The sequence below is a fragment of the Eulemur rufifrons genome, chromosome 8 (assembly GCF_041146395.1).
Source record: "Eulemur rufifrons isolate Redbay chromosome 8, OSU_ERuf_1, whole genome shotgun sequence".
Lineage (NCBI taxonomy): Eukaryota > Metazoa > Chordata > Mammalia > Primates > Lemuridae > Eulemur > Eulemur rufifrons.
In genome coordinates, this window is record NC_090990.1 from 94,620,466 (window position 1) to 94,647,995 (window position 27,530).

General features: G+C 35.9%; 1 protein-coding gene across 1 annotated transcript in view; it reads right to left on the minus strand.

Moving 5' to 3' along the window:
- Positions 1-27,530, minus strand: part of ATF6 (activating transcription factor 6) — a 204,056-nt gene that overhangs the window by 162,595 nt on the left and 13,931 nt on the right. Inside the window, exons 5-7 of the mRNA XM_069480287.1 lie at positions 20,341-20,470; positions 19,574-19,777; positions 11,891-12,111 (exon numbers count right to left, since the gene is read on the minus strand). Of these exons, the coding sequence (XP_069336388.1) occupies positions 11,891-12,111; positions 19,574-19,777; positions 20,341-20,470 (555 nt within the window). The remainder of the gene's footprint in view (positions 1-11,890; positions 12,112-19,573; positions 19,778-20,340; positions 20,471-27,530) is intronic.

Sequence of the window (27,530 nt, forward strand, 5' to 3'; positions counted from 1 at the left end):
AATGTACACATACCTAATTTGTTCCTTTGTTCATACTGTTTATTCCCATTTGGAATGCCATCTCCTCCACTAAGCTAATTCTAAGGTCTCGCCAAACTCCAATTATTCTCCCCCACTCTGATTTTTATTTTCTCTGCGCATCTTATATCCTTATAATTTGGAAGATACACTGTAACACTGTAATGGTCTCAATCATTTCATGAATGTTACTGCTCTCTCTCCACCTAGATTTTATACCTGGGAAGCCAAAACCATGTCTAATATTACTCTTTTGTTTAATACCCACAATATCTAGTGTAATAAAAGCTTACTGAGAAAAAAAATTTTTTTATATCTTCTAAACTACGTTATGGAGCCCACTGTTACAACATTAGTCTAATTTCTTTGGGGAAAAGAGAAAGGTAGCAAAATTAAGTCCATAAAACATACCAAATAATAATATTAAATTGGTTTGTGGAAGTATGCAGTTGGCTGAATTATTGACTTCTATATATTTTTAATAGACTTTTAAAAATAAGCATTCTACTGTGGGCTATTCAATAACTCTTACTGAAACCAGTAAATAAAGTTAAATAATTTAATATTGATTTCTTTTCAAAAAAACAATAGAATTCCCACCCTGACACTACATTTCCTAGAAACAGAGATATACCAAAGCCAACCAAGTGATCTCCCAACACCAAATACTGTCAACAACCTTCAAATCAGAAACCACAAGAAAAGACATGTTACATGAGATATCAAAAAGGCATGCTTTTTTTCTTTTTTAACTGAAACTTTACAAGAATGCTGATCTTATATAACCATCACCTATAAAAATTTCCCTGCAGAGTAACTATTCCATTCTTCAGTAATGCTTAAACACACACACACAGAAAGCAGTGACAAAGCCAAAATGGATTGATTATTTACTAATTTCAAACTATTCTCGGGACAATGCTGCATTGTTCAGTCTACTTTTAATTTTAGTGATCGTCATTGTTACTGAGAATGCCAGTGTCCATAATTAATACTAGAGGGCTGAAGTATATAGAACACTGAACAAGCAAATAAAAGAGAAGGTTCCCAGATTGAAGAGTTTATACTAAAAGTTAGATAAAAGACAACCTTACTTTAAAGGCTAACTAATCTATGGAATTTAGAGAGGCTTACAGATGGCACAGTATTTCATAAATTTCAAACAAGGATTAGGCATTTCTATAAACAATGAAAGCACCTGCACATTTTACAGTATTAAAGTTTCAAAGGCTGTCAATCCACGTGCCTCATACTAAAAAAATGAAAACCACCTGTAGTCAAATATGCATTTCTTCCCACAGAAAAAGATATATTACAATAGTTCTGAAAATAAATACTCAACACTACCAATAAAGACAGTAAAGATAAATGAAACTCACAGGAGTCACCAAATACAGTGTTCCAACTTTATGTCTGAGCAAGCTATCTTCAGGTATCTGAATACATAATATTTAAATTATTTCATAGGCAAAAAAATATGCAATTTTTAGACTAAATGCACACACACACACACAATGTGATATTTGGTGTTTTGAGGGGAGGGTATCTTCCTTTACAAGAAAAAAAAGGATTACACTGTAATTCTGTTTGGTAAACTGTTTTTGCACAATGTATCATAATCATCTTTGACATGCATTGAGAATGGTGGCACAGTATTTCAATTATCTTGATGTTTCATAATATATTTAATTCATCTCCTCTTGTTGAAATTACTAGTTTTCAACATTCTTTAAAATAAGCCTCATCATTTAATCCACTGTTAGCAGAAGGAACAGAATTTAGGTCAGTTGCCTCCAAGTCCAGTGGTACTTATACAACGGCTCCAAACTGCTTTTAAACACCAGAGAGGCTTGCATCACAGCACGGAACGTTAACCTCAGTGAACTATGTGGTTACTTTAATTACATGCCTATCTGAAAATAGAGACTTGTGGAACTGCTTGTATCTGGAAGCTTAATCTCCTCTTTTAGCAATCTGAAAACATAAAATCAATACTCTGGCCCATTAATCAATTGACACATCTCCCCTACAGGCGTATCAGATGATTTAACACAGACTTGAATGAACAGCTGGCCAGTCCCTGCTTCTGATCATTCTGCCTCCAGACAACTCTCCCACCAAGCATTGTGCTTTGGAAAAAGAAAAAAGAACAACAACAACAACAAAAAAAATTCCACAGCTGCAAAATATTCTCCCTTTAGTGCCACTGCACTATAAAATGTGGTGTCTCGTTTATAAAACAAACATTTATTAGTCTGTAAGAAAGACTTACGTAAAAGGAAAACAGCGTTTTCCTTTTGAAGGCTGGATCAATTTAAGAGTCAAAGTTCCAAGTCTATTCACATTTTGTTTTTAATTTTAAAAGCGTTATTGATTGATTAACAGTGTAAATTCTTATAATCTCCTTTTTAGAAACAAGATAGACTATTAAGGGCCAGATTCTGTGATGCTGCTAAGAAATGAGCTTCAATATCCTGAATAAATTTAAGTAATATTGAAATAGGACATTTTTATGCTAAGAAATACATTGCAACATCTCATGTAAAGTCCAGTCAGACCAAGTATTGATAACCTATGGATGAATCATAGTAATTACTGGCTTGCTACACATATTTCTACCAGTTCTAATTCTCATTTAGCTGAATCTTGCCTTCTACACTGATGGATATAGTAGAGGCTATCACTGATTAACTTCTTCACCATGTCAGACCAAACCAAAAAAAAACCCTTTGAACTAAATAAACTTTAAATTTATTAGAAATTGATTTAAAAGCCAAAGAAGGACATTTTCTTCTAAATTGCATAACACATATTATTGCATATCACAGTAAACACATTTACAGGTACATTCTTAAAAACATGTATTGCTAAAACTATTGTCAAATTTATTTGTGTTAATCCTACTTTAAATATTCAAATAAATTAAAATTTTAATTTGATTTCCCTTAAGAATCTTCAGTATACTTTTTTCTCATAAAATTATTTAAAGCAGAAAGAGGGGAAATTCAGACTTATATCTACTCTTCTCAACTTCATGACGGTCAAGATTTTATTTTACTCTTCCTATTAAGTTTTGTGTGTGTATGTGTGTCATATAACCAGGTCCCATTTACCAAAAATTAAATAACGAAGCTTCATTATTCACAACCTGAACCATTTATTTGGCAGAGGCAAGGAAATCATCTTCATCCTGCAAATTCTTTCCTTCTTTTTTTTATTTTTTTTATTTATTTATTTTTTTTATTTTTATTTTTTGTTTGTTTTTCAGCTCATTATGGGGGTACAAAAGATCAGGCTATATACATTGCCCATGTCTCCCCATCCCCCCCGAGTCTGAGCTTCAATTGTGTCCATTCCCTAGACAGTGCACATCACACTCATCATGTAGGTGTGCACCCCTCCCCTCCCCCACCCCATCCCCCCCAGTCAGAACTTCAAGCGTGTCCATTCCCCAGGCATCCTTCTTTTTTTTTAAATGAAGAATACCTTCCGGTATGAATCTCCAGAACTAGAATGGGTACTAGGCAAAGTCCCTGCTAGACTGTAGGTCCACACTGCCCTATCCAATCTCATCTTCTGCATGAAGAACAAGAACAACCAGTAGAAATGCAAAAGCAGGAATATGCCCCAGATGCTCTTAGGAAAGCCACACTGTGGGCACAGCCTCTTGAAGAATGGAGAGACCTAAGTCCTGTACACAGGAATTTTCAAAGGATCCTCAGAACAGTTTCCTCTGACTTCAGTTAATCACTCCTGTTTCATGTGTCCCTAGAAATACTTGCTGTAGCTATACAAAAGTAATGGTAACCCAAGTCATTAAATGGCACCACAACACTGGAAGTCAGGTGTCCTTAATGCTTGTCTCAGAATTGCAATGAATTAATTGGAAGATCTTAGAAAAATCATTTCTTCTCCTAGGGTCTATTTACATATTAATAAAAAGAAATTAGACCAGAATAGTGTTCGTGAAACTATTATAATCCATTATCGGGATATATGATCAATTTAATGAATCATTACAGCCTTAAAAAACTGAAAGAAAAGTATAGGATAGAATAAAAGTAATGAGGTGCTTTGTATGTAGTAAGAGTTTGTTTCATTAGACTGTGTACACAAAAGAGAGATGTAAAATACATTTCTTTCTGTGGATTGTATACAAAAAACTTTAACAGTTTTTTGTTATTTTGATACCACCAAATTATTCAAATATGGTCAATCTGTATAAAACTTTATAAAACTCATGACTTAAAACTACATGCTACCTTAATTTTTAAAAGTTAAATCTTAAGACTACCTTAGTTTTTAAAAACTAAGCAAATACATTTGTAAAGGGAGGAAAAAAGGAGCAAGACTCAGGTAATTTGAAGTTTGAACTGCATCAGGGCTGCCTTGAAAGTAAAGCCCCTTTAGTGGAGCACAGAAGTGATGACAACAGCACCGGACTGAGATAAGACCCAGGCTTGAATCCTAACTCAATTATAACAGGTCAAATGAGTGAGGTGAGGGTCCAATGGGTAATAGACATGAAAGTTCTCTGTACCATAACGTACCATACAAATATAAGTTTCAGTTAAAAAAAATATATGTATCAGTCGGGTGCAGTGCCTCATGCCTATGATCCTACCACTCTGGGGAGGCCGAGACAGGAGGATAGCTTGAGCTCAGGAGTTCAAGACCAGCCTGAGCAAGAGAGAGACCCCATCTCCACCAAAAATAGAAAAAACTAGCCAAGCCTGGTGGCACGTGCCTGTAATCCCAGCTACTAGGCAGGCTCAGGCAGCAGCATTGCTTGAGCCCAGGAGTTTGAAGTTGCTGTGAGCTAGGCTGATGCCACAGCACTCTAGCCCAGGCAACAGAGCAAGACTGTGTCTCAAAAAAAAAAAAAAAAAATTTACCATTCTTCTTTGTGAATCATGTATTCATAATTTTGTCCACAGGTTGTTGGATTAACTTGCATTTTCTCACTGATTTATAAATATTCTTCATATATCTAAAACGGTTTTTAAAAGGCTATGAAAATATACATGAATGTGCAAAGCAGCATTATACATAATAGCCAAAAAGTAGAAACAACCCAAATGTCCCTCAACTGATAAACAGATTATCCAAAATGTGGTATTTTCCATATGATGAAATATTATTCAGCCATAAAAAGGAGTAAGTGCTAATGTATGTTCCAGCATGATTGAACCTTAAAGAATATTATGCTAAGTGAAAGAAGTCATACACAAAAGGACACACAGCGTATGATCCTGCAAATATGAAATATCCAGAACAGATAATTCCACACAGACAGAAAGCAGCTAAGGGGCTGCAGAAGGGAAGGAATAAGATATGACTACTAATGGGTAGTGGGTTTCTTTTTAGGATGATAAAAATATTCTGGAATTAGATATCAATGATGGTTGCACAACTCCGTGAATATACTAAACACCACTAAATTATACACTTCAAAAGGGTGAACCTGGCCGGGCGTGGTGGCTCATGCCTGTAATCCTAGCACTCTGGGAGGCCGAGGCGGGAGGATCGCTCGAGGTCAGGAGTTTGAGACCAGCCTGAGTAAGAGCGAGACCCCGTCTCTACTAAAGAAAGAGAAAGAAATTATCTGGCCAACTAAAATATATATAGAAAAAATTAGCCGGGCATGGTGGCGCATGCCTGTCTTCCCAGCTACTCGGGAGGCTGAGGCAGTAGGATCGCTTAAGCCCAGGAGTTTGAGGTTGCTGTGAGGTAGGCTGACGCCATGCATGGCACTCACTCTAGCCCAGACAACAAAGCGAGACTCTGTCTCAAAAAAAAAATAATAATAATAATTAAAAAATAATAATTATGTGAGGAACAGAGTGAGGTGAGAAAAATGAAGTTTTTTATGGAAACACTGAAACCTATCCAAAAACTCCATTAAGAAGCCCTTGTGACTGGCACTCTATAATGAAAGTTCTTATTAGAACTACCCCAATGGAGGGCCAGTTGGTAAAATCTCTCAAAATTGAAAAAGCAGGCCAGGCGCGGTGGCTCACGCCTGTAATCTTAGCACTCTGGGAGGCCGAGGCGGGTGGATCGCTCGAGGTCAGGAGTTCGAGACCAGCCTGAGCAAGAGCGAGACCCCGTCTCTACTAAAAATAGAAAGAAATTATATGGACAACTAAAATATATATATACAAAAAAAAATTAGCCGGGCATCGTGGCGCATGCCTGTAGTCCCAGCTACTTGGGAGGCTGAGGCAGTAGGATTGCTTAAGCCCAGGAGTTTGAGGTTGCTGTGAGCTAGGCTGACGCCACGGCACTCACACTAGCCCGGGCAACAGAGTGAGACTCTGTCTCAAAAAAAAAAAAAAAAAGAAAAAGCACCTACTTTCTGATGCTACAATTCCAATTCTAGGTATTTCTCCTACAGATATATTTGCAAATGAACAAAAAAATAAGTACCTTAGTCAATGGAAGAATGTTCATAAAGAAAATGATTCCAAAAATTTTAAATAACCATGGTACTCCTATGAAATAAACTCCTATGCAGCTATTAAAAGAGTAAGACAACTTTTTATGTACTAATATAGAAAGATCTATAAGATATATTAAGTGAGAAAAGCAAGTTGCAAGATGGCATGTATAGTATGCTAGCACTTCTGTAAAATAGGTCAATAGGTAAAACTTTAAGTATTTATATATTAAAGAACTGTTTCAGGAAAAATGCACACAAAACTAGTAAGAGTGACTTCTGGGCAGGGGATCTGATTGGCTAGAAAGCATCTGGGGCAGGAAAGGACTGTCTCCCTAGAAGGAGTCCTCAGGGAAAGGTTGCATGTAGGGAAATCAGAGAAAGGAGAGAGAAGTATTTAATTAAGATATAAATCAGCATCATTTAAAAATAATTAGTCATTAACCTTATCAAGATGCCAAATTAAAAAAATACAGAATAAAGAATTCTAACGTTGCCATAACATAAACCTATCCTAATACAATACATTGGGGGGGGGGGGGTAACAAAACGCTGCTCACTTCCCTTTCCAAAGCTACTGTAACCACAAATGAAATTTAACTGCCAAAATCTTTATTCAAGATAAATTTTTAGAAGCCCCAAACCTCCATTTAAAGAGAAACTGCAAATATTTTAACAAAGCATGTTTTTCTTTTATTTGAAGAGTATCCGGTAGTAGCAAAGCCAAAACGTAGTCAGTACAGAAGCAATTGTTTTATTAAAATCTGGATAGCTTTTCAGATCTCTAAATCCTTCCTATTGAATTTGTTCTGATGTATTTCTCTACTTTGCAGCCTAAAGAAATACCATTCTCGCACTGTCTTCATGGCTCAAAGTTACTAAAACGTATCTACTCATTATATATCTTCTTAGATCTAAGCTAGCCACATAATTTAAGGAGACCTGGCTCACATTTTGACCTAATAGAGGACCTATTCTTGGGTGTTAACAGCTAAAACAAGCAACTTAAGTGTCTATAGCAGTTTTGAAATAACACAGGTATTCTCCATTTTTCTGAGTTGCTTTGCATTGTAAATAGATTATCATATAATCATATTTTTCTTGAGAGACACATCTTCAGTGGGTCTCTAGTGAGTTTTGCTCATACACATCTTACTGGGTATGCTAAGAATGCAAAGCCCTGACCACTCTTTACCCAGGCCTTTTTTCAGGGTTTAGTTTCCAGTGAGCAATCTTGAAGAATGAGGTAAAATCTCCCTGTGGACAATGAGGAGGCTTGCTTCCTGATTGCTGTAAAAGTGGTAGATTCCCAAGTGCAGATTCCTCTACTGCAAGGAACTCTGTGCAGAGCATCCATCTGGATCTGTGTCACATCACTCCCATGCTAATAATACTAACAATAACTGAAATCTCTAACTTAACTGTACACCATTTCTAGAGAAAAGAAATATAAAGTTCTGATCTGGTATGACAGGAGAATCCCCTTTACATCATTTCTAATACCTGCAAGCCAGTGGAAAGGGATTCCCTCAGCACCTAGTCTCTCATGATGGCTCTAGGAGCCAGGGCAGGGACTCCCAAACGGTAGTTCTTCGGGGATGGAGGGGATCAAGTCCCTAACTAGAGGATTAGAAAGAGTGTGCAAGGTAACAAAGGGTTTGGAAGATGTGCAGTGAGGGCACATGGGCTGGAATAAAGGAAGACCCAGAGCCTCCTGGCAGTATAGCCAGTACCCCTTAATCAACCTCCCATTTGAGGTTATTTCTAGTCCTGTATTAGTTCTGGATCATTTTCTTTCCATTGTTCCCAACTACTGATTTCCATTAAGAATCTTTGCTCCAACTTGGCCCACTGTGGAAGATGTAGAATACAATTTCATCACTTTTTTCCCTGGTCTTTTGTCCCAGTAACCAAAACAATACAATCCCATAAACTTAAAACGAGAGCAGTAATATTTCATGAACTTTATGAGATTATGATGGGTAGGTAGAAGTAGTGAGTGCAATGCAGATTTAAACAGACTGCTTGTTTTGAAGCCCTTGGATTGATGTCTGGCAACATTCAACAGCCCTTTAAAGAAAGATAAGCATGCTCTCCTAAAAAGTCAACTTTGTAGTTCCAAGATTGCCATTTATTAAGAAACTGTACAGAGAATTTCTACACTAAAATGAGAGACCATGTTCATTTTTTCCATCAGGATCATAGCCAAAAACAAACCATATTTCTTGAAAACTTAGGTGAGGTTTCCAAGAGTTAAACAAAACAGATTTACCAGCAAAAGGCAGGAAGAGTAAGATTATAATTTGAACCAGGCAAACTATTTCATAACAGAAAATGTGGCATTTAATGCAGTTTGCAGAATATGGTATGCTAAAAACGCTACTTATGGCAGTAGCAGGCCTCTAGAGAGTGAAACCAGCCAAACAAAAGAACTAAAAAAGGTAGAAAAAGAAGCCATGTCAGCATCACAAAGCCACAAAAGACTGATATAATTGTTTTTGCTGAATTACAACTTTTTTGCCATACTTTTGATTTAAAAGCACAAAAAGTACATAATAAAAACATTTTCTTTTTGACCACTTTGAATTAGGAATTTATACTAATTCAAATTTATCCTAATTTAACAGGATTTCAGTCTTAACAAATACATGCTCTGCTGAGGTCAACCAAGTTACTAACACAGACTATATGAACTGATCAAAGTTCTCTCCTGCAGCCCCTTCTGGAACAGATTTACTTTGGGTTCCTGAGTGGTTTGGCCAGCCGATAGGACAAACTAATGCTTCTTTACTAGAAATAAACATTCAGTCAAAATCCCTACCCAAAAATTCATAGTGAAAAGGCTTGGCTCACTTCTTGATGTGCTGGCCAAGTAAAAATGAGCACAAAAACCACAATGCAGGTTGACTAGAAAATTATTTTAATCATCTTGAGGTCTCTTTGCACTAAACACACAGTACTTGAATCTTTCTTTTATAATACTATCAACTCTAAATTTAAGAATGCTAGCCAATACATACTGCTAAAAACAAAAGCTAATACTTGTTGGTTTTACATTGTCTCACCTCACATATCTCCCAGTTCCTTGATGCTAACTGAGACTTTGTCAGCAAATTACTCAACAAATTTACAGAGCCCTCTTAAGAATGTAAAAGCAGAATAGACATGGTGTTTCACTCCAGAAAACTAATAAAGGATGTCTGGCTAATAGACCAACATATAATTAATTGAAAAATGTTTAGAGATTACAAAATGGGTCAGTAGCATATGGTGACTGCCAACATTAAGATGCTCATTATTCAGATGTTAAGCCTTAAGAAAGGGGGAAAAGGGCCTCCTCTGGTTTTTATTTACAATTACTACATCAAAAACTCTTACAATTAAGAAGGGACCTTTCTATAACTTACCTACACCTGTTCCAGATAAATCCTCTGGAATAACTCAAAACAATTCTCCTATTTTCCACATGTCAATCTTCATTTCCTAGAAGATGGCTCCCAGGTATACTTTCAGTCTTCTCTTCCTCAGTTTACTGAATTATTCCAACCCTTAAACAACTCCTCTAGCTATTACATGACTTTTAGATACTGCCCCCATCCTAGCTATGTTCTTCTGAACTTTTCCATAATTGAGATTGCATGAATGTAGACTTAGATTATGTTAATATTTTTAACAACAGTGACATACTGTTGACCTGTATATTATTAACATTCTAATTAGTCTTTATATTTTTTTCATGTCTAAAATATTTCATGAAAAATATTTAAAATGTCCTAACATATTACATAAACGCAACTTTGAATATTTTCCATTGCTAGTTTCATTTGGGAGTATTACACAAGAAACAATCAAGTTTAAAATTTAAAGAGTTTTAAAAGAAAATTTTAAGGGATCATTTTAAAAATCCTCTTTCATTATTCTTAACCTGCTTAGTTTCCTGTGAAAAGCATAATCTTTTCTTATTGGTTGCACTTTTTAATTGAAAATATCAGAATATTTTTAGATTTTTGTTGTCATTCTCTTACTTACAGAAATTTTTCTACACACCAAAAGGAGAGAAAAATTAAACACCCAGCTTCCATGATTATCAACATTTTGCCAATCATGTTTTCTCTGTCCTCCTCAGAGTACTTTAAAGCAAATATCAGCATCATATTGTTTCATCTTCAGTTGAAAGACACACTATGCATTAGAGCCTATTATGCCATAAACACTGTGCTTACCTCTTCTACTCCTCAAAATAAATTAACATAACAGCCAAGCTTAATCCTGTATTATTCATTCTCTATGCTCACATAACGCTAATTTTCCTACTCCATGTCTTGGCATGAACTGTTTTCAATACCTACAGAAACTATGGGACACTTACTCTAGAAATTGGATGTTCTACTTTCATTAGATAATATTCCTTTGTTATGGATTTTTACAATATTGCTGGCTGAGATTACTGTTTATGCAACAGTAGAGCAATTTCACAATTAAATGGGTCACTGACATTCTGGTTAATAAATTCTGGTAGACAGATCAGACAGCAGTCTGATAAACAACCTTGCATAACTCATAGGATTTTAAAAATACTTTGCAAAAGTACTCTACCTAAAGAAAGAGTAGCAATATTAACAACTAGTAATATCCATTTTTATTTTAAAAAAACATACAAGCTTTGCTTCGCAATTATAATTTTAGAAAATCCACTATTAGATTAATTCTTTACCATTCATTAACATTTAGGATCATGATGTTCAATTACTATTTAATACATAACATGAGCTATTTCAAATCACTTTGAAAATAAGCAAGAATTAGTTGGCAAGTACTGGAACTGGCTTTAGGGAGTGACAGATCTTAGGAAACTACGTGATTTATAAATTATAAGAAATCCCTACAACATGCTAGAAAATTTGAAGGTTTGAAAAAATGGGAAAGTACCAAAAAATCATTAAGAGACAGAATTCCTAAGAGTAGCAAGTCATCATTATGCAGTGGTGAAAACCCTTCAAAAAGTCAAGGGAGAAGTTATATATAAAACTTGCCTTAAAAGTAGTCTACAGACTATTATCTGGGAAGTTGCTAAAAACATTTCAAATAGGAAATATGAAAGAATCTGTAAAATATTAGTGGATGATTGGCTTGGGGATGTGGGGGCTTGAGGAATGTAATGAGAGTGTTCTAAAGAAGCAGTAAAGAAGAGGGAGGTATGCATACTTCACTATTCACCAAACCACTTCAAATTTTCAAAACGTTTTCACTTAGATTCTATAATAACATAGTAAGCCTTACCCTAATTTTGCACCAAAGGTTGGATGTGCAATTTCAGCACACTCTTTTATTTATGTAATATAACAAACTTCAAAAAATAAAAACAAGAACAAAAAGTGTTTTTTAGGTTTTTTTTAAATCAGGCATTAATAAAAGCACTGTTTCAAAACTTACATCTGAACCCACACTTCTCATGGTACTCTGTAGGACACGCTTAGTCATGGAAAGTTTTCCATTCACTGGGCTACTTGCCCCAGGAGCTGGTACCACGTTCACCACGTGATTAGGTAGCTGTGTGACTCCCCCAGCAACAGCAAGGACTGGCTGAGCAGAGGGCAGAACTCCAGGTGCCTGAACTTGTACCACAGTAGGCTGAGAGAGCAAAACGGTCTGACCTGCATTAGAAAAAAAGGAAAAGGAATCAGAGGGTGCATAACAATTGTGGCACAGGAAGCAGTTTAACATTTAGGTCTCTTCTGCAGATACAATGGGTAAGATTAACACCAAGGGATTTTTTCACCAGCAATTAAAACATGAGAAATAGCAGCATATATTCACAGTGACTTTGTTGTATGTTTTTAATGAAACCAACTAAATTCATTCTCTTTGAGATAGCACTAACAATATATTTCCATATTTATCTTTCTCAACCATACACATATGAAGTTCGCTATTATACATAGATTTCCCTAAGAATTAACCTCTGAAATTTATTAGCGCTAAAAAGATTTGTCATATAAATAAAAATCTTTTATACTGACCAAAGAGAACCAAATATTTTAAATTAATAGGATTTACAAAAACATACAATACCAAAAATATATGAACAGAGACTCAATTAATTCAATCCTGGAAGAAGAAGGATTTCATCTTAAAAACTACTTGAGATAAAATCTTAGCTAACAAGCACAATAAACATAAATCTGCAATTTAAAATAGTCTGTATTAAAGGTCATAATATATACTAAAACAAACAAAAAATAGTCTGTAGATAATACCAACCCTCTCCCCCCAAAACGATGGCCTTCGATTCTTTTCTGAGTCTTAACATTTATCATTATTTTAAATTTACAGTAATCTGAGGAGAATTAACACAGGTTGAACATCCCTAATCCGAAATCCAAAATGCTCCAAAATCCAAAACTTTTTGAGCACTAGCATGATATCACAAGTGGAAAATTTCAAACCTCTGGTCCCAAGCATTTCAGATGAGGGATATTCAACCTGTAATAATGATGATGAAGATGTTACACTGTAAACAAAGCATTAACACTGCAGAAAAAGTGCCTACAGCTGACATGGTAAAAATGTGTGATGGGCTCATTGAAGGACTAGAGGAGCATGCATTCATAACAAAATCAAGAGATCATGTCAGTTTTATAAAATCAAGGAGAGACTTCTGGCCAGGCACGGTGGCTCACGCCTGTAATCTGGGAGGCCGAGGCAGGAGGATCACTTGAGCTCAGGAGTTTTAGACCAGCCTGAGCAAGAGCAAAACTCTGTCTCTACAAAAAGTAGAAAAAATTAGTCAGGTGTGGTGGTGCATGCCTGTAGTCCCAGCTACTGGCAGGCTGAGGCAGGAGGATCACTTGAGCCCAGGAGTCTGAGGTTGCAGTGAGCTATAATGATGCCATTATACTCTAGCTGGGGTGACAGAGTGAGACTCTGTCTCCAAGAAAAGAAAAAAAAAAGGGAGAGAGAGAGAGAGAGACTTCTAAGACAAAAACCATGGTTAATGAGGCAGATAACTCTGAAGGAAACATTTTAAAAAGCCATCCAGCAGGGATGAGGGATGCCTCCTCATCCCTATGGGACATACTTCTTGGTAACTCCACTTTTCTGATGTTTCTTCTCACCTAAAAAAGTACAACGTACAGTAACCTTTTAATCAAAACAGCACTGCAGGTAGAGACTGAAAGCCTGCTATTGTTTGTTGTTGTTCCTGTCTAACAGTTGACACAAGTATTCTAGTGATTCTACTGTGCTATTTAGTATTTAGTTACCCTGAACATATTATTTTTTCACTGTATTAATGGTATTTCATAGTTTTATTGTTAATTATTTATGCATAAATAAGTATAAGAAAATGATTGCTGGCCGGGCACGGTGGCTCACGCCTGTAATCCTAGCACTCTGGGAGGCCGAGGCGGGCAGATTATTCGAGCTCAGGAGTTCAAGACCAGCCTGAGCAAGAGCGAGACCCCATCTCTACTAAAAATAGAAAGAAATTATATGGACAGCTAAAAATATATATAGAAAAAATTAGCCGGGCATGGTGGCACATGCCTGTAGTCCTAGCTACTCGGGAGGCTGAGGCAGAAGGATCGCTTGAACCCAGGAGTTTGAGGTTGCTGTGAGCTAGGCTGACGCCACGGCACTCACTCTAGACCGGGCAACAGAGTGAGACTCTGTCTCAAAAAAAAAAAAAAATGATTGCTTATCAGTAGCACATAAATTCAATCAGGAATGATGGTAATGCCAAACAACCACAGACTGTCAACATGCATGGCTGAGATAGTGACACCTTTGCTTTCTAATGGTTCAAAGTACAAAAACTTTTGTTTTGTGTACAAAATTATTAAAAGCATTGCATGAAATTACCTTCAGGTTTTGTGTATAAGGTGCATATGAAACATAAATAAATTTTATGTTTAGACTTGGGATCTATTCCTAACCTATCTCATTATATATATGCAAAGATACCAAAATCAAAAAAAATCTGAAATCCGAAATACGTCTAGTCCCAAGCATCTCAGATAAGGTATACTAAACTTGTATCATTAACCTAAAGAAGACTTATACACTCATAACACTAATCTATTAAAAATTTTACTTGCCTACTAAGTATTTCCTTTCAGATCTGGCCAGATTTTTATAAGATGTTGAAAGCCTTGCCTAATATCCACAGCTGTTTGAGTCTATCTAACAAAATAAAGGTACTATAATAACTGGCAACTAAAATTCCATATAAATTTATAATTATTCTTTAATAAAGAAGGCATTATGTTTTCAGACAGTTTAATATGACCTATGTAAAACTCAGCTCAGCATTTCAAAGGATCAGGGAAAATTAAAAATCAAAATAATGCTTCAGAACACCTGTTTTTTAAGAACATCTGTCTTAGCTAAAAAAGATTACTTTTATAAAATCACAGTCTTTGTTTCAGATGGCCTCAAAAAGGACACTAAAAGTAGCAGAATTTAATTAATAGCATTTTATCCCAGGTAAGTCAGTAAATTAGTAAGAAGAAAGATCTAAAAATAATTTCATAGATTTGGAATATGTACAATTTACTTAGGCATAAATGATCACTAAATATTTTTATCTTCTCATTTTCCCTTGGACTAACTTCTTTTATGAAATAAAAACATATAAAATGGGGAAATGGCTCCTAAGAAGATATAAATATGCTTAGCCCAAATATGCAAATAAAAATACTAAAGTAAATAGCACATGACTAAATAGGTTTCTAGTAACACTTAATAAGAAATTACAGTCAATCTGACACTAGGAAAAGACATATTCATCATAATGTAAAAACTTAAACCAACGGTTCCCAACCCTGAATATAAGAAAGCTTCTTTAATATCAAAAAATATCATGATCACCAAAGATGATCATGATTGTCCTTTCAGATTCTGTGGATTGAGAAAATACATGATGAAAAGGCTATTAAAAATTTAGTAATGATTTAAAATGAATTTATAGTTTGTTAATCAGAAGTATAGCTACAAAAATTTGAAATCCTGCTGTACAAAGATATATGAAACAAATTATTTATTTGGTTACATAAAATGCTTACTACAAATGTGGATTTACAGATGCTTTGGGAACTGCCACAAGGCTACCACTCCCATCACCCACACCCAGGGCCCACTGTCTACAGATTGAGAACCACTGACTTAAACCAATACTTTGAGAAGAGCATTATAGAAGCAATGTTCCATGTTCTATGAGTTTAAAAATTAGGATAAAAAGACTCCCAAGAATTAAACACTGTTCAATTAACTTTGGGACTATTTCAAAGAACAGAAGAAGTGGTAAACATAATGAATTAAGTCACTTCTAAGAAAAAAAATCCTACTTCTAGCTCTAGTTAAAGATTTAAAGCACTGGCAGGTAACACATGCAGCTTTGTAATATTTCTTAAATTAATTAAGAAAAAAATCCAAATCTGTACTGTCCAGCATATAGTTATCACCATCTCCTTGCTGAGAGAACTGCATCACAGAGAGAGGAGGAGATGGCAAGGCCTGTGTATCCAACGTGGCTACAGTCCTACCAAGCCATTGCTGTTTTCTTTTTTTCCCATACTGTATACCAAGCACTTTCATCCCAGTGTGCCCATCTATTTTCAAATTAACCAGTATCTACATCAAGAATCCTCTTGGGCCGGGCGCGGTGGCTCACGCCTGTAATCCTAGCACTCTGGGAGGCCGAGGTGGGCAGATCGTTTGAGCTCAGGAGTTCGAGACCAGCCTGAGCAAGAGCGAGACCCCATCTCTACTAAAAATAGAAAGAAATTATATGGACAGCTAAAAATATATATAGAAAAAATTAGCCGGGCATGGTGGTGCATGCCTGTAGTCCCAGCTACTCGGGAGGCTGAGACAGGAGGATCCCTTGAGCCCAGGAGTTTGAGGTTGCTGTGAGCTAGGCTGACGCCACGGCACTCACTCTAGCCTGGGCAACAGAGTGAGACTCTGTCTCAAAAAAAAAAAAAAAAAAAAAAAAGAATCCTCTTGAAGCTCTGACTCGGGGGGATGGGGGGTGGGCCATGGGCAACATACATAACCTGAACTTTTGTACCCCCATAATAAGCTGAAATAAAAAAAAAAAAAAAAAAAGAATCCTCTAAATAGTCCAGGCATGTTCAAGTTCAAGACAGAATGGGGGGGGAAACAACTAAATTTCTGTTACAATGTGTTCAAGTGAAAAAACAAACTCATGGTGACTTGCTAAATGCTGACCAGACTACAAACTATAATGCAAAGGACTGTTTGGGGGCGGGGCACTTAAATAGGCAGCAGCTGAACATACTTAATACTGTTTGTAGTATGGAAACAGTTATGCTCAAAATAGTCTTTGGCATTACATGCAAATCCCCTTTAATGACACACGGCTGGATCCAATGCTGGATACTTTTGACTATGTATGACTCGCTGATTTTGTTGGTCAGTTCTTTCTTTCCAACTTTCCTCAAGGATTTCAAACTATGTATCAAACATTATCGAATGCCTATTTTGTCTAAAATATCACAGCTTTCTCACCTATATAATGGAGATATTAGCACCTATCCTCAGAGTTGACATAAGGATTAAATAAAATAGTGCACTTAAGTACTTAGAAGAATGTCTGGCACATAGTAAGACCTTAAATGTAATTTATTATTATTATTAATCTCCTTTTCTGTTTAATAATAGTTTCCATATGGGCACTGCATGAATTATTAATTCATTAGTTCTCACAGTGACTGTTATTCAAGTGTTTATATAAATTTAACTCCCCAATTAAAGGGTAGAATTTATGAGAACAAGGACTATATATCTTATTCTTTTAGAAGCGATATAGTACAGTGATTAATTACATATACTCTGAGTCAGACCACCTGGGCTCAAGTTCTAGCTCCACTTCTTATCAGCAAAGTGACCTGGGGCCAAGTTATTTTACCTCTATCCCTCATTTCAATGATTTACACCACCATCTACCCAGAAACTCCAAGACAAAAATACAGAAGTAATCCTACATACCTTCCTTTCTAACCCTCATCCTTCTTCCACACCATCCAATTACCAACCCCTATGATTCTATGCTTTTGAACATCTCCACTCTCCATCCTGGGTTTCTTCATTTTCACTGATATTCCAGGGTTTCATCATCTTTCACCTACACTACTCAAAACAGTCTTAAAGGACATATAGGACTTAGAAATAGGCAGAAGTTGTTGCAGGCTGGTAGAAACGTGTGAGCCAAGAAACTAGAAAAAACAAGGGAATTCAAGGGGCAATGCCAAATTAGTTGGGCTAGAATGAAGATTTATAGAAAAGAGTGATATTATAATGTAAAGTTAGAAAACTAAACAGGTTAAGTTCAAATTCTGTCACTTGGATGTGGGTTTTGCATTCCAAGCTAGAGAATTTGAACTTAATTCCTTTAGGGATTATTTCTTCTTTTTCAATAGTCCTGACATCAATTAACTGTAAAATGCCTTGCCTATATTTCCATTCTTCTCCCTCCCCATTCTCAAATAAATGGAATACACTTAAATCCGTATAATAATACCACCTCTCTAGATTGTACTATAAAAACAAAGTGCAGTGCCTCCTATTAGCACATGCTCACAAAAAATATATCAGACCACGGGAAAGAACTAAAGTTCCAAATAATGTATGATTCAGGTTTCTGGAACTGATAATCCACTCAGAAAAGAACAATTTGTCTTCTTGCTATAGGTAAGATCTTTTATCACTTAAACATAGCCAATGGTCTGCTAATAGCAAATTCTTAGGAACATCCCCTACTTTACATAGTAGTCATATTAATGTCACACTTTAACTTTATATAGATGTATTTTTATAGCTTATGGGAACTATAATGAAGTTCTTTGCGAGTTTAGACTCAGCCTTTGGGAAGACACAGATCCTTTTGAGATCCTGATGAAAGCTTTGGAGACTATCCCTAGAAATATTCACAAATGAGCATACACTAAATCTTGCATTTTATTTCAAAGAGTTCATGAACCCTTCAACCCCCTTTTACAGATCACAAGAATACCTATTCTACAGGATTGCTATTTTTCACATGAAAAAGATAGTTATGATTTTGTACTGAGAGGGCAGGTATTTCAAACTGGTTTTTTTTTTTTTTTTTTTGGTTTTTTTTGGTAGGGACTGACTGATAGATTTTTACTGATTCCTCCACTCTCATATACTCCTTCTTTTTATCGATGTTATATTGTCTATGACCATGTAATAGAGAGTACCTGGAAATCAAATTTATGACCTTGCCCTCATTAAAATTATACTCCCAAGAAATGAGCTAACTATCCACAACTGGAAATATAGCCATAAAAGCAAATGTAACTGGTGTTTATTTACAATCCATACCCCATTAACACTTACTCCTACTTGGTGCCAACAACCTAAATCCACAGAAAAGAATGCTGCACAAGTTTTCTTGTAGTCAAAGTGTAAACATATAAGCACAATGATGACTAACCCGCCTAAGAAATCTCCATGTGCAAATGATTCCCATATCTGAATAGTACCAAATCCTCAAACTTTAATTTCTTTTAATACTGACCTAAATTTCTTGTAGAATCACAAGTATATGAGGCCATCTGGTGGATAAAATCAGAAACACACAAATTCTTAGCTAGCTGAAGGCAGAGTTTAGGTCTCTTCCAAATGCCCAGTTCCATATTTTGTTTACTAAATCATGCAGCCTCCTCAGAGATTAAAAGCCTGATTTTATTGCTAAAACACACCTATTAGACAAGAAATGAACCAAATTATTTTAAATACTGACCATTCCTTAAAAACAAAAAAAGCTCACAGCCACAAATATCTCAGAATAAAATGACGTCAAGAAAGTTTCCCAGATTTTCTTCTTCATTACTAGTGGTTATACAAAACCAAAAGCCTTGAAGACAGGTGTTTTCATAATTAAAAGTGTAAGAAAAAATAAGTATCAGATGCAACTGGTATATAGATGTCCTCCCTAGTTAGGACTGGACCACATATTAGTCAACTCTGCAATGTCTTCAGAACCAAGGACAATTCCTAACACACAGCATGTGCTCAGAAATTATAATCTGAATTAAAACAAATTATATGATACAAGTTCCACTCAGATACCTTTAGTGGGTGCAGGTTGTATACTGATAATTGGCTGCTGCTTTGTCAATGGCATGAGTGTTGGTAGTGTCTGAATAATGATGGTTTTCACTGAAACGTTGGAGTTTGTTTGAGTCTTGGGTGCTGCTGGAAGCAATAAAGGCTTAGGCTGAATTGAAGGTTTTGAATTCACCTGAATTTTTTTCTTTGGAGTCAGTCCATTTTCTAGAAAAAACAGACAAACCACAAATCAATTAGGCAAGCCCTAAAAAGCAAATTCTATCACATACCTTTCTCTACACATTATCTTGACTTCTGAGTAGTTTAAGCATAGCTAAGCGGCATATACCTGAATGCAGTAGACAAAAGTCCTTAAACTGAGATCTTTTTTGATCAAGATGCAGTTTGGGAAGGAGGGCACATGAACGGGTAAAGGAGAATGGCTAAAAACACTGAATAAGCATTGAGATTAATGGAGGAACAAACGTCATAATTGAATGCCCCTCACACTTAGTACCTTTAACTGAAACTTTGAAATCTTTCCTGATAATAATGGGGTCTGAGTCTATTTTCAAGTATTTTTCACCTATAAAGAGAGAGACAACTGAAGATTATTTCTTCCCTTTCCTCTCCACAGTAATCACCCATAATAAACAATACAGGTCCGATAATTTGAAAATAGTAAGTGAGCTTAATAAATATATGCCTAATCCAACATTTTCTTTTAAGAAATGAAACCTAAGCTATTTCAAAATAGAAATAACAGAAGGTAGAAGATGGAGTAATACCAGTTTTATTCCTAGGACCAAGGACAGGCTTATCTTCCTTCAGTGGCTCTGCTGAAGAGGGACTATTACAGCTTTCACCATATAAAGAAAGGGGAGACATCTGGGAACTAGAAGATAAATCCAACTCCTCCTGTAGCAAAATAAAGTAAAAAATTAATGCAGAAGAGTATAATCCTTAAGCAGCAAATTGCTTAGGATTGCTTACATCCTTAAGCAGCAAATTGCTTAGATCCAAAAATATTTCAAGGCAACTTCAAGGGAAAGGTGTGATATATTAGAAACTATATCTGTATATTAAGTACTAAGTAAGTATGGATAAATCAACATTATCCATCAATACCAAAGGCATAATAATTCAAAATGCAGAGTAAGTCTACGGCATCCTCTTACATTAAAAATATAAATCATTGATCTGCTTCTACATTTCCTCCCACAAACTTTATATATTTCTTGGTTCCTAGTCATACAAACATTTAGTATCGTTAGAAGGCTACAGTTACAATACCAATGTCCTTTCCCCATAATCTTTGATTCAGTCTTAAAAGAATCTCAAAAGCAAAATAATTCTAACTATTTTTATCCTTTTCTATTTATTAACACTATCTTTGTCCCAAATGTTGTGAAAGAAAGACTAACACTGAAAGGAGCAGGGCTACTCTTTAATTTAATGGGAGAATTGATAAGAACAGATATATAAAAATAACATTAATATTTTCCAAAAGTCTTTTAATATTTAGTGAATATATCTCATTTTATTAGAATAAAGAAACTTAACATAGGATAAAATAGCATTTCAATTCAGAGAGAAAAGATGGTATACATGATAATGGAATAGGCATAATCTCTACTTCATACCATCTTCAAAATAATCTATAAGATTATTAAAAGAAAATTTAGGAGAATACTTATTTACTCTCAGAATATTGTAGGCCCTCTTAAGACACCCAGAAGCCATAAAGGAAGAAGAAATAGATTTGCACAAATAACAACTAAAATATTTAACAATGAAAACTAGACCATAAATTCAAAAGATATATAGGGAGAAAATCTTTGCCAAAAATGGACACAGGACAAGAACAGCAATTTCACTGAGAAGGAAATACAAAGGTAAATTTAAACTTTTTTTTAACATAAGAAAAAATTGGGCCGGGCGCGGTGGCTCACGCCTGTAATCCTAGCACTCTGGGAGGCCGAAGTGGGCAGATCGTTTGAGCTCAGAAGTTCGAGACCAGCCTGAGCAAGAGCGAGACCCCATCTCTACTAAAAATAGAAAGAAATTATATGGACAGCTAAAAATATATATAGAAAAAATTAGCCGGGCATGGTGGCGCATGCCTGTAGTCCCAGCTACTCGGGAGGCTGAGACAGGAGGATCCCTTGAGCTCAGGAGTTTGAGGTTGCTGTGAGCTAGGCTGACGCCACGGCACTCACTCTAGCCTGGGCAACAGAGTGAGACTCTGTCTCAAAAAAAAAAAAAAAGAAAAAGAAAAAATTGAAATGACCTGCAGAACATATGAGAGAAATGTACATTCTCAGTCTCATTGGTGACAGTGAGAATTGCTTCATTAATTTATCCTTAACATCTACTCAGCATGTAGCCAGATCCTGAGCTATACGAACCTTGAACCTTGTAGAGTATTTATAAGAAACCAAAGAGTACAAGACAACAACACTGGAGGAAACTATTATCTTCACGGCCTTAGATGCTCAAAAGGTATTTTATAAAATTCAACAAGTATTCCTCAACAAAATCCTAGAAAACAGGAATTAGAGGGATACTTTCTTAGCATTTAAAAAAAAAAAGCTATGGGTAATTATACAGTCAATGTCATACTTAATGGTGAAACAGTAAATGCATTACCATTAAAGTCAGGATAAGAAATAGATACTTGCTTTTTCTGTGATTCTAGCAATTATTTTAGAAAATGAAATTAAAGAAATAAACATTAAAATAGAAGAGAAAGAAGTGCCTTTTTGCAAGGTGATATCCTGTCTACTTGGAACACACATAAGAATCAAATGAAAAAATATTTGACTGTGAAAATATTGTATAAATACTCATTTAGAAAATACAATAAAAGATAAATATTTCACTCAAAATAGCAATAACAATTATGAAATAGCTAGGAATTTTCTAAAAATGTGCAAGACTTACATGAAGAAAACTATAAAACTTAACTGAGAGGCATAAAAGAAGATATGAGTAAACAGAAAGACATACAATATTCTTTAATAGAATGATTACAAAAGATAATACAATTGGGGCCGGGCGCGGTGGCTCACGCCTGTAATCCTAGCACTCTGGGAGGCCGAGGCAGGTGGATCGCTCGAGGTCAGGAGTTCGAGACCAGCCTGAGCAAGAGCGAGACCCTGTCTCTACTAAAAATAGAAAGAAATTATATGGACAACTAAAATATATATATGTACAAAAAAAATTAGCCGGGCATGGTGGCGCATGCCTGTAGTCCCAGCTACTCGGGAGGCTGAGGCAGTAGGATCGCTTAAGCCCAGGAGTTTGAGGTTGCTGTGAGCTAGGCTGACGCCACGGCACTCACTCTAGCCCGGGCAACAGAGCGAGACTCTGTCTCAAAAAAAAAAAAAAAAAAAAAAAAAGATAATACAATTGGGAAAATTGGTTCACTTATATAGAGAAAATTAAAACTACTAATACATCCCTACTTAACACTTATTAAATCTTATATAGAGAATACTACTAATAGATCCCTACTTAACACTTATTAAACACACTTATATAGAGAAAATTAAGACTACTAATAGATCCCTACTTAACCACTTATTAAATCAAACTCTAAAGGTATTAATAAATCTGAATGTGAAAGGTAAATCGTATAGTTAATAGAAGAAAATGCAGGGGAATATCTTTGTGGCCTACAAGCATACAAGGACTTCTTACAACTTCAAAAGTAAACCATAAAAGAAAGGAAAAAAAAAAGATAAGTGTGAATAATTCAAAATGAAGAATTTATAAAGACTACAAAGTTAACAGACAGATAACAGACAGAGAAAAGATATAGGCAACAACAAGAGTTTAATATCACAAATATACAAGAAAATCCTGCAAATAAACAAGAAAAAGACAACAACGCGGTAGAAAAATTGACAAAAACCAGTAATAAACAATTTATAAAAGAAAAAAATAGTCCAAAAAGCTAGTAAGAATGTAAAGAAATACTGCAAACAAATGTAAATTAAAACAAAACAAAAACAGACAACAAAAAAATGTTATGCCATGAGGCAAAAATTAGAAATCCTGACAATGCCAAGCACTAGCAGAGAAGCAAGTTACAGGAATCCTCAAGCGCTGCTGAAGGGTCTGTAGAGCACTATGGCAATTCTGGAAGGTGACATGGAAGCACTTAACAAATTAAATATATGCAAATGCTACCACCCAGCAATTCTACTCCGTGACATACATTACAAAGGAATTCTCACATGGGACCACAAAGGAACATTTTTTACAATATCCATTGTTGTGTAGGTAAAATGTACTGATCATATACTTGAAATATTGTGCAGAGTTAGATGCAACAGATTTGATGTATATAGAGCAATAGATTGATCTTAAAAACATTGTGCTGATTTTTAAAAGTAAATAATAGAAAGAGATCTAATATAATACCATTTAAATAAATTTTAAACACATGTACACAATTGAAATCAGTGAAAAAAAGATGAACTTTTTAATAAATGGTACCGGAATAATGCTTTTTGGTAGGCATTTGGAAAAACACAAAATTGGATCTGTATCTCACATCATATACCAGGATAATTTCAAGTGGATCAGAGATCTAAACACTAAAAATAAAATCTTATGATAAATATGTATTAATAGTCACTTAGAAAATATTCCTTCCTGAATAATTTGATCCTAAGCCACTAGATGGGTTAAAGCAAGACAACCATCATCCATGTAGATAGGCAGCCTGGTGGAGAATCAAAGTTCAGGGGTGGCAGGGAGGGCATTCACATGGGGGGCAGGCTGGCATGAGGAGTCAGAGCAGGGTGATAAGGCCATCCATATGGGGGATAGCCTGATGTACAGATGCCAGAGCCCAAGAGAGACATGTTAAAAAAAACATAAGAGCTGGTATGAAGTGACTCCCACTGGCCAAAGTCAGGACAATATAAAAATCAGGATAAATAATTTATAACATGTTGAATAAAATAAGAAACAATGAACCCATACTGATACTAACAAGTAAGAGAATAAATATAAAGTTTGACGGGTAACAGGATATTTTTACATAGTTTTATAGTATCTCCTCACAAAATACTTATTTATGGCAAGCAGAAAAAGAGCAACTGCACAGTGGAATAGCCTAACACACACCACCTATCAAATAATCAAAGTGAACATCATCAATAATAGGACAAATTGAAATTGTGTCATCAAAAGAAAATGAGATGGGCCGGGTGCAGTGGCTCAAGCCTGTAATCCTAGCACTCTGGGAGTCCACAGCAGGAGGATTGCTTGAGGTCAGGAGTTCAAGACCAGCCTGAGCAAGAGTGAGACCCTGTCTCTACTAAAAATAGAAAAAAAATTAGCTGGACAACTAAAAATATATAGAAAAAATTAGCTGGGCATGGCAGCGTATGCCTGTAGTCCCAACTACTCAGGAGGCTGAGGCAGAAGGATTGCTTAAGCCCAGTAGTTTGAGGTTGCTATAAGCTAGGCTGACACCACAGCACTCTACCCAGAGCAATACTCGGTCTCCAAAAAAATAATGAGATGGATACAGCACTTCTGTGACATTCCTACCATGAATATAAAACCCAAATCTAATCATGAGGAAACATCAGACAAACCCACATGAGGGATATTCTTCAAAATAACTAACCTCTAATCTCTACATGTGGCAAGGTCAAGAAAGTCAAGGATGAACAAAGAACTGTTTCAGATTGAAGGAGATTAGAAAGACAAGACAATCAAATGCAATGCATGATTCTGAACTGGACCCTTTTGATAGTCTAAAGAAGTGGTCCCCAACCTTTTTGGCAGCAGGGCCAATTTCATGGAAGACAATTTTTCCACAGAGGGAGTAAGGGTAATAGGTAGAGCTCAGGCAGTGATGAGAGCGATGGGGAGCGGCTATAAACACAGATGAAACTTTGCTTCCTCACCCATCACTCACCTCCTGCTGTGCACCCGTCTACTGTCCTAACTTTCATGGAAGACAATTTTTCCTGGGGTAGGGGGGAATGTAGCAGAGCTCTGTGGCCTGGTTCCTAACATGCCACAACCAGTACACAGACTGAGGATTGGGGACCACAGGTCTAAAAGACACCTCTGGGACATCTGGCACGATCTAAATGTTAGCTGAAGATTAGATGATATCAATGTTTATTTTTCTAATTCTGATGTTTGTATTGTAGCTATATAAGAAATATCCTTGCTTGAAGGAAGTGGGGATGAGAGGGTATCAGGTTAGCAACTTACTCTCAAATGGTTCAGGGGAAAAAAAGTTCTTTGTAATACACTTGCAACATTTCTGTAAATTTGAGATTGTTCCAAACAAAGAATATAAGCAAGAAAACAAGAAAAAAAAAATATGAGTGAATTCTTTTGTAGCCTCTGAGTGGTGAAAACATTCCTCTGAGTGACAAAAAAAAAGTAATAGAAGAAAAGATCAATAACCCAGCTATAGAAAAAAGCATACCTAGTTAAAATAAACACCAGAAATAAGGATAAAAGACAAATGAAACATTAGGGAAGAAATATTTGCAGCTTATTTCACAAACTAAGGACTAACAACCCAAGTATATAATACCACACCTTAAAAAACTAAAGAGAAAAAGACAAACACAATTCAATTATTAATAAAAAATGAACAGGCCGGGCACGGTGGCTCACGCCTGTAATCCTAGCACTCTGGGAGGCCGAGGTGGGCGGATCGTTTGAGCTCAGGAGTTCGAGACCAGCCTGAGCAAGAGCGAGACCCCATCTCTACTAAAAATAGAAAGAAATTATATAGACAGCTAAATATATATATAGAAAAAATTAGCCGGGCATGGTGGCACATGCCTGTAGTCCCAGCTACTCGGGAGGCTGAGGCAGGAGGATTGCTTGAGCCCAGGAGTTTGAGGTTGCTGTGAGCTAGGCTGACGCCACGGCACTCACTCTAGCCCGGGCAACAGAGCGAGACTCTGTCTCAAAAAAAAAAAAAAAAAAAAAATGAACAAAAATTTTAACTGACAGTTCATTTAAAAAAATGTAAGTAGGCCTTAAACATATAAAACATATGAATAGATACAGATATTCACCATACTTATATTAAAAGAAACAGAAAATACAACATTATAGAGCGATGATGGGAAAATAGGCTCTCTTACATACTGCTGCTGAGAATGCAAAATTGTATCATATTACACCTACAGAGGGAAACTGGGCAATATCTAGCAAAATTACAATATATTTACCCTGGTGTCAGCAACCCCACTTCTTGGAATATATCCCAAAGGTAACCTGGCAAAAATATGAAGTGACATACCAACTTCTTACTACAGCATTACTTGAGTCTGGAAAAGACTGAAAATAACACAAATTGTTGTTCTGCAATAAGGAAATCATTGAATGAAATACCATATAGCCATACAATGGAACACCAAGCAGCCATAGAAAGGCATGAAGAATATTATATACCCTAAAATTAGCAGTACAGTATACTACTACCTTTTGTGCAAGAAAGGATGGGAAGGACAAACATAGAACAGGTTTCTCTGAATACACCTTATTAATTTTTAGCTAGCCACAGTGCCTCACGCCTGTAATACTAGCACTTTGAGAGGCCAAAGCAGAAGGATCACTTGAGGCCAGGAATTTGTGAGCAGCCTGGGCAACATAGCAAGATCCTGTCATTACAAAAAATAAGAAAAAAAATAGCTGGGTGTGGTGGTATGTACCAGTCCCAGCTACTCGGGAGGCTGAGGCAGGAGGATCACTTGAGCCCAGGAATTTGAGGCTGCAGTAAGCTATGATCCTGCCACTGCACTCTAGTCTGGGCGATAGAGCAAGACCCTATCTGTAAAATAAATAAATAAATAAATAATTTTTTTAATTAAATTATTTCAAGAAATTGTGGGACCACAGAGAAAAGCTTCACAAAGGAAATAATTTTTGAACTGGGACTTAAAGAATGAGGAATTTTCCAAGAGAAAAAAAAAAATGGGCC